At 47.6% G+C, this 13,205-nt stretch overlaps 1 protein-coding gene across 8 annotated transcripts in view; it reads right to left on the bottom strand.

Annotated features, from left to right (window-relative positions):
• Nucleotides 1-5,647: 5,647 nt before the first annotated feature.
• The window catches only part of PRRC2B (proline rich coiled-coil 2B), a 71,135-nt gene continuing 63,577 nt past the window's right edge, over nucleotides 5,648-13,205 (bottom strand). For 5 of the 8 annotated variants that reach the window (XM_056538568.1, XM_056538571.1, XM_056538573.1 and 2 more), the window contains 2 exons: nucleotides 10,580-10,655; nucleotides 5,648-6,563 (listed from right to left, as the gene is read on the bottom strand). In XM_056538568.1, coding sequence (XP_056394543.1) covers nucleotides 6,423-6,563; nucleotides 10,580-10,655 — 217 coding nt within the window. In that variant the 3' untranslated portion in view covers nucleotides 5,648-6,422. The remainder of the gene's footprint in view (nucleotides 6,564-10,579; nucleotides 10,656-13,205) is intronic. The other 3 variants (XM_056538570.1, XM_056538574.1, XM_056538575.1) reach the window with 3 other exon arrangements.

Genomic DNA, 13,205 nt, shown 5'->3' with positions numbered 1-13,205 from the left:
AACTACAACTTCCAGCATGCCCAGACAGTTTTTTGCTATCCAGGCATGCTGGGAGTTGTAGTTTTGCACCAGATGAAGACATGCTGGTTGGAGAACCAGGCTCTACACCAAGTGGTGTCACCGATTAATCCAGCATCCAGTTTATCTGACGCATTTCAGGAATCCAAAGCAGCCTTCTTCTTCTTCAGGGTTAACGGCTATGGCAATCCTGGGTTTGTTATAAATTGGGAGTTCACCTTTAAAAGGTGTTGAGTTTATTATTTGCACGAAAATTATTTTTGCTCAAAACTGCTCCGGTAACCGGCTGCCGTAGGAATGGGTGCAAGTATTTTGCCTTTTCTTCGCTATCTAGAGGTTTCCTGTCATTTGTGCAAATTTACAAAGTGATGCGTGCCACGATTTTGCACAGCAACTGAGCGTTCCCTTCAGCAGCTCTTCTAAAAGGGCTCAGTGAAGCGGGGTACCCCTTTAAGGAAGGCGAATTAAGTCATTTTCGTTAGTTTCAACGTAGGGAGCACGACCAAAGGCACCAGCTTAAAGGAGATCCTTCACATTTTTTAAATAATTTTTAATAGTGTGCGTGCGTGCGTGAAAGAGAGTGAGTGAGTGAGTGTGTGAGTGTGCGTGAGTGAGTGTGCGTGAGTGAGTGTGAGTGTGCGAGTGCGTGTGCGCGTGAGTCTATGGCTTACGGATGAATCCGCGCAGTCTCGTCCATGATACCCCGCGCCTTATGTCACACACAGTGATGTAAAAGAAACAAGACCAGAACTGAGAAAAGCAGATTTTGCTTTAATTTTTTTTTTTACATTTTTTTATTATTTAAATGAGAATTCTTCCAGATGATAAGAGCTAAAGTACAATCACATAGTATAAGGAGAGGGTGACATGGAACCGGAGGACGAGGCATGGAGGGCGGGGGTCGCTAGTCTGCCAGGCGGTGGCGCTAGTGTGAGGTTTTCTTTTACTCTCTGGTTTTTCGGGTCACTTAAAAAGATTTCTCTTAATATATTTTTAAAAAAATATAAAACTTGGTTATCTATCACCTCACCGCGGTCACCGGTAGACTCTATAGGGAGGATTATCTGGTGTTCGCTCTGCGCTGTGGACCCCGGCCTACAAGAAACCATTCACCTTATTTGTGGTAAAAACAGAAAAATGATATGTAATTGTAGGTTTAAAGTGTGCACCCCCCTGCACAGAATGGGAGGAGCCATTTGTAAACAGGCTTATGATGTCATGAGGGGCTTCCCCTCCTTAGTGACATCACTCAAAGGAACAACCCCCCCGTGTGACATCACTCAGAGGAACCCCCCCCCCCGTGTGACATCACTCAGAGGAACCCCCCGTGTGACATCACTCAGAGGAAACCCCCCCCCCCATGTGACATCACTCAGAGGAAACCCCCCCCCCCCCCCCCCCCCCCCCCGTGGGACATCACAGAGGAACCCCCCCCCCCCCCCCCCGTGTGACATCACTCAGAGGAACCCCCCGCCGTGTGACATCACTCAGAGGACCCCCCCCCCCCCCCCGTGTGACATCACTCAGAGGAACTCCCCCCCCCATGTAACATCACTCGGAGAAACTCCCACCCCAGAACCCCCCTCCCTCTGACCCAGAGGAACTACCCTTCAATGACATCAGAGTTTTTGGTTCCTCCCGGTGACACCCTCCCCTATGACATCACAAAAACCTGGAAAAAAAATGGCTGCCGCCACCATAGATTGACAGGGAGAACGCTTTGTATTTTTGCGGGAGGACGTTGCTGTTGACCGCGCCGCCCCTCACAAAAGGTTATATACCCCCAACAGTAACGCGGGCGCCGCAACAGCAACATCCGATGAGGAGGAGAATTTATAATATATACAAAAGACATCGCACGGACTACAGCGGGAAGCGAGGTAAAGCTGGTTCAATAGAATTCCGTTTGCTACTACATACACACTGTACACTGCATATATACACAACCAGACTACGATCCCTATACCGAGCCAGGAACGGGGGGTGACGGCCATGTTATGGGGGCTGGAAATGGTGCGGTTTATATGAGGGATACGAGAGTGTCTACTGTTTTTATTTCTTTGGGAATGGATGGGGGGGGGGGGGGGTCCCAGCATACAATCTCTATAACTGGTCAGGCTAATTTATGACAGGGTAAGCAGGGGAGGTTCCCTTTAGCTTTGGACCCGCCCACGCAGAACTATATAAGGCAGTGTTTTCCAACCAGGGTGCCTCCAGCTGTTCCAAAACTACAACTCCCCGCATGCCCGGACAGCCAACGGCTGTCCGGGCATGCTGGGAGTTGTAGTTTTGCAACAGCTGGAGGCACCCTGCTTGGGAAACACTGATATAAAGGTGTTTAACCCTATACACAAGACTGAACCAATGCCCCATGTAGATGCCCGTAATGCCAAGATTATGTCTACAAGGCTTCTAAGTAACTCTACACATTAACTTTGCATTCAGTAGATTCCTACCAGAGATTGTTGGAAAGCAACGTGAGGGGCTCCGGAACGTTCTACAGGCTCCTGCAAGAAATATGGTTAGATGTGAATAAGGGGGGGAAATATAACCTGATACCTGCTCCTATATATTATACTATACACTGCTCTAGGGGGTAACTGCACTTATCTTAGCCATTAAAGGGGTACTCCGGTGGAAAGCTTTTTTTCTTTAAAATCAACTGGGGCCAGAAAGTTGAAGATTTATAAATTACTTCTATTAAAAAATCTTAATCCTTCCAGTACTTATTAGCTGCTGAATAATACAGAGGAAATTATTTTATTTTTTGGAACACAGAGCTCTCAGCAGACATCTCTGTCCATTTTAGGAACTGTCCAGAGCAGCCTATGTTTGCTCGGGGGATTTTCCTACTCTGGACGCTTCTTAAAATGGACAGAGATGTCAGCAGAGAACACTGTGGTCATGATGTCAGCAGAGAGCTCTGTGTTCCAAAAAGAAAAGAATTTCCTTGGTAGTATTCAGCAGCTAATAAGTACTGGAAGGATTAAGATTTAAGTAATTTACAAAAATCTGTTTAACTTTCTGGCACCAGTTGATTTAAAAAAAAAAAAAAGTTTTCCATCGGAGTACCCCTTTAAAGAAACTTGTCTCTAGCCATAGAATGATGGGATTTGTAGTTTGATACGGCAGCCGATACGGCACCATCCGCCGTCTACACATTGAGAAGAGTGACACCATTACTATAAAGGCAGTGTTTCCCAACCAGGGTGCGGTCTAGGTTTTTAAACACTGGAGTACCCCTTTAAAAAGAGCTCTCCCTCTTTCTTACAATACAGTATCAGAATGTTGCAGACCTATTTTATTTCCGATACTTAATTTGCAAGATCTCTGCTTGCAGTCAGTTCATTGTGCACATCCAGGAGCTCAGTCCTGCTCATACAGCTGTATACTATATTGACAGTAAGCAGAGGTATTGACATCTGTCAGTGACTTAAACACGGTTATGTAAAGTTGCAGAACTTCTCGTCATGCAGCTAAACATTCTGGAGGAAAATATATATTCTTTTTAATCAACTGTAAATTACTTATTTAAAAAAAAAAAAGAAAAAAAAAGCTTAATCCTTCCAGTACTTATCAGCTGCTGTAGTTCTTTCCGGTCTGACCACAGTGCTCTCTGCTGACACCTCTGTCCGTGTCAGGAACTGTTAAGAGCAGGAGAGGTTTGCTATGTGAATTTGCTCCTACCCTGGACAGTTTCAGACACGGACAGAGGTGTCAGCAGAGAGCATTGTGGTCAGACCGGAAAGAACTACACAACTTCCTGTGGAGCATACAGCAGCTGATAAGTACAGGAAGGATTAAGATTTTTATATAGAAGTAATTTACAAACCTGTATAACTTTCTGGCTCCAGAGTACCCCTTTAAAACCAGAGTCCTTTAAAGTCCTTAGTTGCGGTTAGTATGGGGGTTATGGTCTTTCTAGTGGCCTACAGCCTAGTAAGGGAAACTACAAGTGTGTCCCAACCAGGGTGCCTCCAGCTGTTGCAAAACTACAACTCCCAGCATGCCCGGACAGCCAACGGCTGCCCGGGCATGCTGGGGGTTGTAGTTTTGCAACAGCTGGAGATCCCCAATTTGGTGACCACTGATCTACAGGGATTTATTCAGTTTATTGCAAAGTCACATGACTCTTCTAGTCCCCTCCCCCACATTGTTACAATACATTCTATAAAAAGCTGTAATGGCGACCGACACTTCTAGCGCTAAAACGATTCTCATCTATTTCTGCAGATCCAACTTATCAGAATCAGAAGGGCGCAATACTGAGCGGCCTAAAAAAGGGTGCAGGAGGTTAAAGGGGAACGTATCTACGACAGATTTGATCCGTGAGACCGTACAATCAGCGGTAAATCATTCGGGCGAGTTCACGTGTATTTTGTATAATACGTGATATCCCTGTGTCCCTCCCCGCTCCCTCAATAGGGATTATATGGCCAATCATGGCTGCACTCATTCAAAAACAGCACCACACCTGTTCTCAGGTTTGGCGTGGTACTGCAGCTCCATCCCAAACATTTAAGATCCGAGCTGCAGTACCAGACACAACCTGCATACAGGAATGGCGCTGTTTCCCAGAGATCAGACATGTTTTTCTATTCCTGGACACCTTTCATAGCACAACATACCATGTGACCAGCAACGCGGTACTGCAACAGATCCAATTTTATTTGCCTTTACGGTACACGAGGTCGGTGTCACTGCCAGAGTATCTATGAAAGTGCCGGAGATACCAGAGTATGTCGCTTGTGTATCTCCAGCGCTCCCATAAGCAAACACGCTGCTCCATGCACATGGACAGACCGGGCCCAGTTCTGGAGGTTGCTGGGGGTCCCAGAGGTCAGTCCGTCCCCTCCCACATGATTAGCCACTTTCTCCTATTAAAGTAGTGAGGTACCCCTTAAATGGTTATCCAGGATTAGAAAAGCCACAGTTGCTTTGTATTTTTTTTCTCCCAGCAACAGCGCCACTATTTCCCTCAGTTTGTGTGTGGTATTGCAGCTCAGTTTCATAGAAGTGAATGGAGCAGAGTTGTAATACCACACACAACCTGAGGACAGGCGTGGCGCTGTTCTTAGAATAAAGCAACTGGGTTTTTCTAATCCTGGAGAACCCCTTTAATATTGTCTTTAACCTGTGGCTCTCCTGATGTTGCAAAACTACAACTCCCAACATGCTGGGAGTTGTATTTTTGCAGTAGCTGGAGAGCCACAGGTTGGGGAACACTGATCTAGATACCACAGGCTGTCAGGAAATGCTGGGAGTTGTAGTTTTTCAGCACCTGGAGAATTACAGGTTGGAGAACACAGGTCTAGGGCAGCGCTTCCCAACCAGGGTGCCTCCAGCTGTTGCAAAACTACAACTCTCATCATGCTGGGAGTTGTATTTTTGCAGTAGCTGGAGAGCCACAGGTTGGGGAACACTGATCTAGATGCCACAGGCTGTCAGAAAATGCTGGGAGTTGTAGTTTTTCAGCACCTGGAGAATTACAGGTTGGGGAACACAGGTCTAGAGCAGTGCTTCCCAACCAGGGTGCCTCCAGCTGTTGCCAAACTACAACTCCCAGCATGCCCGGACAGCCGAAGGCTGTCCGGGCATGCTGGGAGTTGCAGTTTTGCAACAGCTGGAGGCACTTTGGTTGGGAAGCACTGCTCTTGAGGCTGCAAGCTGTCAGGGCATGCTGGTAATTGTAGTTTTTCAACAGCTTCAAACAACATGGAAAGAATACGTTAATTCCCATCCAAGCGCCATTACTAATGACGCCTAAAAACGATGAGGGCAAAACCGGTGTAAAATCCGTATTATCGGCAAGATTCACTCACACTCTGCCGCAACGTACACATATTGTCTCCCAAACCGGGGTAGATCCATCACTGAATACAAGGAAGGGGTTAAAAAACAAAAAGTCATCTCATATATATGTATAGGACAAAAGAAATGATCATTAAATAAAGTTCGGTTAACAGGGTCATTTAAAAACAAGTTTAAACAAACAGTGATACAAATCTCCGCTGCTGAGTCAGCTACAATGTGGAAGCGGGGGGGCCGGGGCATGAGACGGCAACAAATCACGGACTGTGTGGTCACATGATGTATGGGGGGTGGGCAGCGAAAGTAAAAGGCGACGCTCCTGTGTCAATGGAGGAGTCCGTTCGGTGAGAAGTAAATCTAAGGATGCGGATACAGGTAGTTGTTTTTTTGTTTTCCAAAGTTTTTTTGTTTTTCAGAGGGGGTCAATGTCCGCCTGTCCGTGTGACTGTGGAGGTAACGTAGGAGGAGGAAGAGGCGGCTCTCTCAACCGAGGAAGAATCCGAAATAAGGAGCAGGAGGAGAAAACGGAGGTGCGTGGGAGGCGATAAGAACTAGTTATTTACAAAGGAAAAACAAAAAACGGGAACCGCTTCTCAGGCCACGCTCTCCTCCAATTTCGCCACCGAAGGCTTGATGGCCCCTGTCCGCACTGGCTTCATCTGACTGGCAGTGGGCTGGTCGGGAAGTTTGGGGGACGCCAGGCCGCACTTCTCATCGGTCCTCGCTTTTACCTGCTGGGAAAAAAGGTAAAACAAGACATTTTAAGTAAGGGAGGCATCATAGGGTTAAAGGGGGTATTCTGCCCCTAGACATCTTATCCCCTATCTAAAGGATAGGGGATAAGATGTCAGATCGCAGGGGTCCCGCTGCTGGGTACCCCCAGGATCTCGGCTGTAGCACCCCGCTTTCATTACTACACAGAGCAATCTCACTCTGTGCGTAATGACGGGCAGTACAGGGGCCGGAGCATGGTGATGCCACGGCTCCGCCCCTTGTGATGTCACGGCTCCACCCCTCGTGATGACACGGCTCCACCCCTCGTGATGACACGGCTCCGCCCCTCGTGATGACACGGCTCCGCCCCTCGTGATGACACGGCTCCGCCCCCTCGTGACGTCACGGCTCCACCCCTCGTTACATCACGGCTCCACCCCCTCGTGACGTCACGGCTCCAACCCCTCGTGATGTCACGGCTCCACCCCCTCGTGACGTCACGGCTCCACCCCCTCGTGACGTCACGGCTCCACCCCCTCGTGACGTCACTGCCACCACTCCCTCCCAAAGAACTGTATTGAGGGGTGGGCCTTGACGTCACGATGCTCCGGCCCCTGTATTGCCCGAAATGACGGAGGGGTGCTACAGCCCAGATCCCAGGGGTCCCCAGCAGCTGGACCTCCCGCGATCTGACATCTTATCCCCTATACTTTAGATAGGGGATAAGATGTCTAGGGGAGGAGTACCCCTTTAATGATGACTACATTTGTTAAAGGGGTACTCCAGTAGAAAAAAATATTTATCAACTGGCACCAGAAAGTTATACAGATTTGTAAATTACTTTTAAAAATCTTAATCCTACCATTACTTAGCTGCTGTATACTCCACAGGAAGTTGTGTAGTTCTTTCCAGTCTGACCACAGTGCTCTCTGCTGCCACCTCTGTCCGTGTCAGGAACTGTCCAGAGCAGGAGAGGTTTGCTATGGGGATTTTTTTCCCCCTGCTCTAGACAGTTCCTGACACAGACAGAGGTGTCAGCAGAGAGCACTGGGGTCAGAATGGAAAGAACTACACAACTTCTTGTGGAGCATACAACAGCTGTTAAGTACTGGAAGGATTAAGATTTTTAAATGGAAGTAATTTACAAGTCTGTTTAACTTTTTGGCACCAGTTGATTTAAAAATAAAATTGTTTTTCACTGGAGTACCCCTTTAATGCAGTGGAGGGGGGAGACCTCAAAATTGTTTACACTGCAAACTGATCAAAAGACCCCCAGTTCTTGAGTGAATAAGGGGCAAGGTAAAGATGGAGTCTTAATAATTGTATAAGATGACCCTTTGCAACTTTTCAAATCAGGGTTTCCCAACGAGTGTGCCTCCAGCTGTTGCAAAACTACAACTCCCAGCATGCCCGGACAGCCGTTGGCTGTCCGGGCATGCTGGGAGTTGTAATTTTGCAACAGATAGAGGCACACTGGTTGGGAGCACTGTTTTAAATGTTTCAAATCCCAACCATCTGCAAGACCCCCACTTGCTGTTAACGAACGGGAACGCTGCTTTACATCCAGAGGTTTAAAGGGGAGCTCCAGAGGGAAAAAAAAAAAAGTCTTCAAATAAAACGGTAAAAGAAAATCATAGTTCTGTAATTTACTTAAAAAATAAATAAAATCTCCAGTCTTGCAATACTTACCAGCTTCTGTAAATTCTGTAATCTTGCCAGTCTGACCACATGGCTCTCTGCTGCCACTACTGTCCATGTCAGGAACTGTCCCCATAAAAAAACCTCTCCTGCTCTGGACAGTTCCTGACATGGACCTTTAATGGTCTGCAATGTACCCCAAGTCAGGTGACTTAACAGTATGAAAATAAAAAGACAATATGAACTGTCCAGAGCAGGAGAGGTTTGCTATGGGGATTTGTTCCTGCTCCGGACAGTTCCTGACATGGACAGAGGTGTCAGCAGAGAGCACTGTGGTTAGACTGGAAAGAAATACACCACCTGTGGAGCATACAGCAGCGCATAAGTACTGGAAGGATTTATATTTTTAATAGCAGTAATTTACAAATCTGTTGTATAAATTTTTTTTTTTTTTTTTTTATATTCTCTCACTGGAGTACCCCTTTAATACATATGTGTTAATGGTGCGACAAACAATTTCTCTCTAGTGGATAGGCAGTGTTTTTCAACCAGGGTTCCTCCAGATCTTGCAAAACTACAACTCCCAGCATGCCTGGACAGCCGTTGGCTGTCCAGGCATGCTGGGAGTTGTAGTTTTGCAACACCTGGAGGCACCCTGGTTGGGAAACACTGGGATAGGGAATAAATGTACGATCATGAGGGGCACCCCCAGAGTTTTGAGAAAAGGAGACCCAAAGCTTCCTTTGGAATGTAATGTAGTTTCTGCTCCACTCATTGTCTATGGGGATTGTCCTAAACCCTTATATTCTCAAGTCCCATAATCAGTGAATGGAGGGGCACTCCGCAGACACGTTTACTTCCTGCCAATGGGAGCTATGAGATCCACTTTCTGAAGCTTGCGGGGGTTCCACCAGTCGCACTAAAACTTATACATGGTGGGACAACCCCTTTAATCCTCCTCATAGTTTAACGTTTGCTACAATCGTATCTACTGTAAAGCGTAAAAGACGAGCGCATTTATCTGGACCGATACATTGTAACAAACATGAGCGCAGGATATATGCGCTGCCGATGTGTTTACCTCCCAAAGCATCACCTATCATATAAGGCTGGGTCCACAACACGTATTTGCAGTACAGTTCCCGTATACAGCATCGTGGGTGAATAAACCTCATTTCCTTTACCTGGGTGTCCTGCGCTCTCTATCCCGTCGCCATATTGGAGGATTCCTTTGTTTTCCGTCTGCTTTTTGACGTGGAGTAGCTGCAGTTGCCTTACTATTCATGCCTATATCCATTGTTACACTTGGCTGAGTGTAACTAATCACGGTAAGCGCTTCTTTTATTCAGCCCTTGCCGCACCACGGAGCGCTGTCTCTCTTATTTTTTCGTATACATATACGGTATTGAAAACCGTATGCATTGACTCCCCATTGAAAACCGTATGCACTGACTCCCCATTGAAAACCGTATGCACTGACTCCCCATTGAAAACCGTATGCACTGACTCCCCATTGAAAACCGTACGCCAAAAGATGCATCAGGCTGTGTCCGTTTTTTTTCCCATACCCAAAACTAACCTACCACGGTTTTTGGTCCGGGTGAAAAACCATATTGAAATGTACACTTTTTTTTATTATTTTCTATTTTTTTAAAACATGGGAGTCAATGGGAACTGTACAGAACTGTATGTGCGTACGGTTCCTTCTGGTTTTCACCATTCGGTTTTTGGCTTTGCACAGGTCTTTTTCTTGGAATTTCAATCAAACAAGTGAAACTTCATTCATAATGTAGCGAAAAGTTAAAAATGTTAACTTTTTTTTTCTTAAAACAGATGCAACCGACATCATTTTTCAAACCGTATACGGATTAAAATTTGTACACACGTTTTGATACCGTTTAGTCCGGTTTTGAGGAATTTTTTTTAAATCAAAAACCTGATACAGGAACTGTCTTGCAAAATGTGGTGTGAACCCGGCCTGAATGTGTCAAATGTAAGAATTTGTGGTGAATAAAAACAAACACCAATACATCCAGTGAGCAGAAATGATTCCATTCACTGCCAGCAAGCAGTTATCTTGAAGATGGTAAACAATTGGGGGGGAAAAAAATAAGTATGTTATAAAGTTGCAAAACACTTTATTTTCATACTGTTAAAGGGGAACTCCGGTCACTACAACACGACACCACATATTCTCCATGCAAACAGAGCTGAGCAGGCAGGATATACGACCACCGGGCCTGGTCCGTAAAGGCTTTGTCCAACACCATCCTCAATGTCCCTAGTAGCAGGGGCCCCCAGGATCTCACAGGAGGGGCCCCCGCTGCTTCTGATCCAGTGATGGACAAAGTCTACAAACATATGGAAGAGTGAGGGCCACTTGATCACAGGACTTTACCTGTTGAGGATAGTGTCCCAAGTTGGCAGATGGCCCCGGTCCTGGTGACTTTCCACTGGGACTAGCTGAAGCTGGCCTTAAAATGAAAGGCAACCGATTGAGAGCAGGTAAAGAGCAAAAGCAAAACTACTGGAGCCTGCAAGAACATGGACTATGGGGAGGTAAAGATGGAGGAGAGGACTGATGGAGATGTGCGATTACGTGGAGGCATATCCTGCCTTATACCACCTGGTGCCATGGAGGTGAGGACCAGACATGGAGTGAGGCCATGCGTAAGAACATACACACAGGAGACACAAATACAGCGCACACGTCAGCAGACACATCTGACATCAAAACCTTAAAAATATAATCTGCAGCATGCACTTTTGCATAAAAGGGTGAAAAAAAAAAGTAGATTTTTATGCTTACCGTAAATTCTCTCTCGGAGGATCCATTGGGGACACAGAGACCTTGGGTGTTTGCTGCTGCCACTAGGAGGCGCTGCCACTAGGCAATAAAAAAAGTTGGCCCCTCCCAGCAGGATATACCCCGCCCACAGGCTCTGAGCCATCAGTTTAGTCCCAGAGCAGTAGGAGAGAAAGAAAAAACAGTAACTGTCCGAGGAAACCAGACAAACATTAACCAAACCAACCCTCGGACAGGTAACCGAACCAAGGACACCAGAACAAATGGGTGGGTGCTGTGTCCCCCAATGGATCCTCCGAGAAAGAGATTTTACTGTAAGCAAAAAAATCTACTTTTCTTGTTTGGCTCCATTGGGGGACACATATAGACTGTGGGCCGTACCAAAGCAGTCCCCGGTGGAAGGCTGGGCCACAGCCGCCTGCAATACCTTGCGACCCAAACCAGCATCAGTGGATGCAAATTTATGCACCTGATAAAATTTTGTAAACGTGTGCAAGGACAACCAGGTAGCCGCCCTACAGATTTGTAAGGCCGATGCCTTGTTGTGGAGAGTCCAGGAGGCCCCGACAGAACGAGTGGAATGAGCCGAGACCCTGAAAGTAGAAGTCTTCCCCTTGCAGCGGTAAGCTTCAGAGATGGCAGAACGGATCCACCGCGAAATGGTCGCCTTCGAAGCAGGAAGTCCCTTACGACAACCCTCTGTAAGCACAAAGAAGGAGTCACTCTGGCGAAAGGAAGAAGTGACCGAAAGGTAAATCCGAACGGCCCGTACCACATCAAGACCCTGGGATTGGACGGAGCTGGACAAAAGGACGATATCCTCATTTAGGTGAAAGGCGGAGACCAACTTAGGCAAAAAGTATGGGACCGGACGGAAAACAACTTTGTCCTGGTGTAAAACCAGGTAAGGGGAACGGCAGGAGAGAACCGCCAGCTCCGAAACTCTCCTAATGGAGGTGACCGCAAAGAGGAAGGCCACCTTCCAGGAAAGGATACGAAAAGAAACGTCCCAGAGAGGCTCGAAGGGAGTACCCTGCAAGGCACTGAGAACTAGATTCAGGTCCCATGGGGGAGTAGGGGATATGTATGGTGGAGTCGCATGAGAAACACCCTGCAGAAAGGTGCAGATGTGAGGATCGGACGCCAGGGGATGCTGAAAGAGAATGGAGAGAGCCGACACCTGACCCTAAGGGAACTTAGAGCCAAGCGTTGTTCCAGCTCAGACTTCAAAAAGGAAAGAAGGTGTGGGAGGGAGAACAAAACTGGGGATAAGGAATGAGATTTACACCATTGAAAATAGGACCGCCAAGTACAGTGATAAGTCTTCGCAGAGGAAGGCTTGCGCGCCTTGATCGTTGTGCGGATCACTTAGGGAGAGAACCCCCTGGCTCTCAGCACCGTGGTCTCAACCGCCAAATGCAGCAACTAATGCAGCAACTAGTAAATTGGGGTGGCAAAGGGGACCCGGAGAGAGCAGGTCAGGACGAACTGGGAGGCGCAGTGGTACGTCGTCCACTAGTCGAACCAAGTCGGCATACCACGCTGGCCTGGGACAGTCCGGAGCCATGAGAATGGCGGGGATGCCCTCCACTTTGAGCTTCCTCAGGACCCTGGGAAGGAGAGGAAGAGGAAGGAAGAGATAGGGGAGGAAGACATGCGACCAGGGGATCACAGCTAGGGCCAAGGGATCCCGGGACTTCGCAACGAACTTTCTGGTTGTGGTGGGACACAAAGAGGTCCATATCCGGAGTGCCCCAGAGGTTGCAGATCTCCGCAAACACCTCTGGATGAAGAAAACACTCGCCGGGGTCGGCCAATGAGCGGCTGAGGAAGTTTGCTTCCCAATTTTCCACTCCTGGAATGTGAATTGCGGAGATGGAGGGAACTCTGAGTTCCGCCTAGAGAAGGATCCTGGAGACCTCGGCCATCGCTGCGGGCCTACAAGTGCCGCCTTGGTGATTAATATATGCCACAGCTGTGGAGTTCTCAGACTGGACACAAACAGAGCGGTCCTGGAGAAGGTGCTCCCAATGGAGGAGACAAAAAGGTAAATTGCCCGAACTTCCAGGAAGTTGATGGGGAGGAGAGCTTCCTGGGAGGACCAACGGCCCTGGAACGTCCGATCCCTGAAAACTCCCCCCCAGCCTCTGAGACTGATATCCGTTGTGATGACCTGCCAGTGGAGGGACAGATAGGATCGCCCCTGTCGAAGAAGACA

This window comes from Hyla sarda, chromosome 9 (genome assembly GCF_029499605.1).
Source record: "Hyla sarda isolate aHylSar1 chromosome 9, aHylSar1.hap1, whole genome shotgun sequence".
Lineage (NCBI taxonomy): Eukaryota > Metazoa > Chordata > Amphibia > Anura > Hylidae > Hyla > Hyla sarda.
The sequence above is the reverse complement of the archived record's forward strand: the minus strand, read 5'-3'. Positions and strand labels throughout refer to the sequence as shown.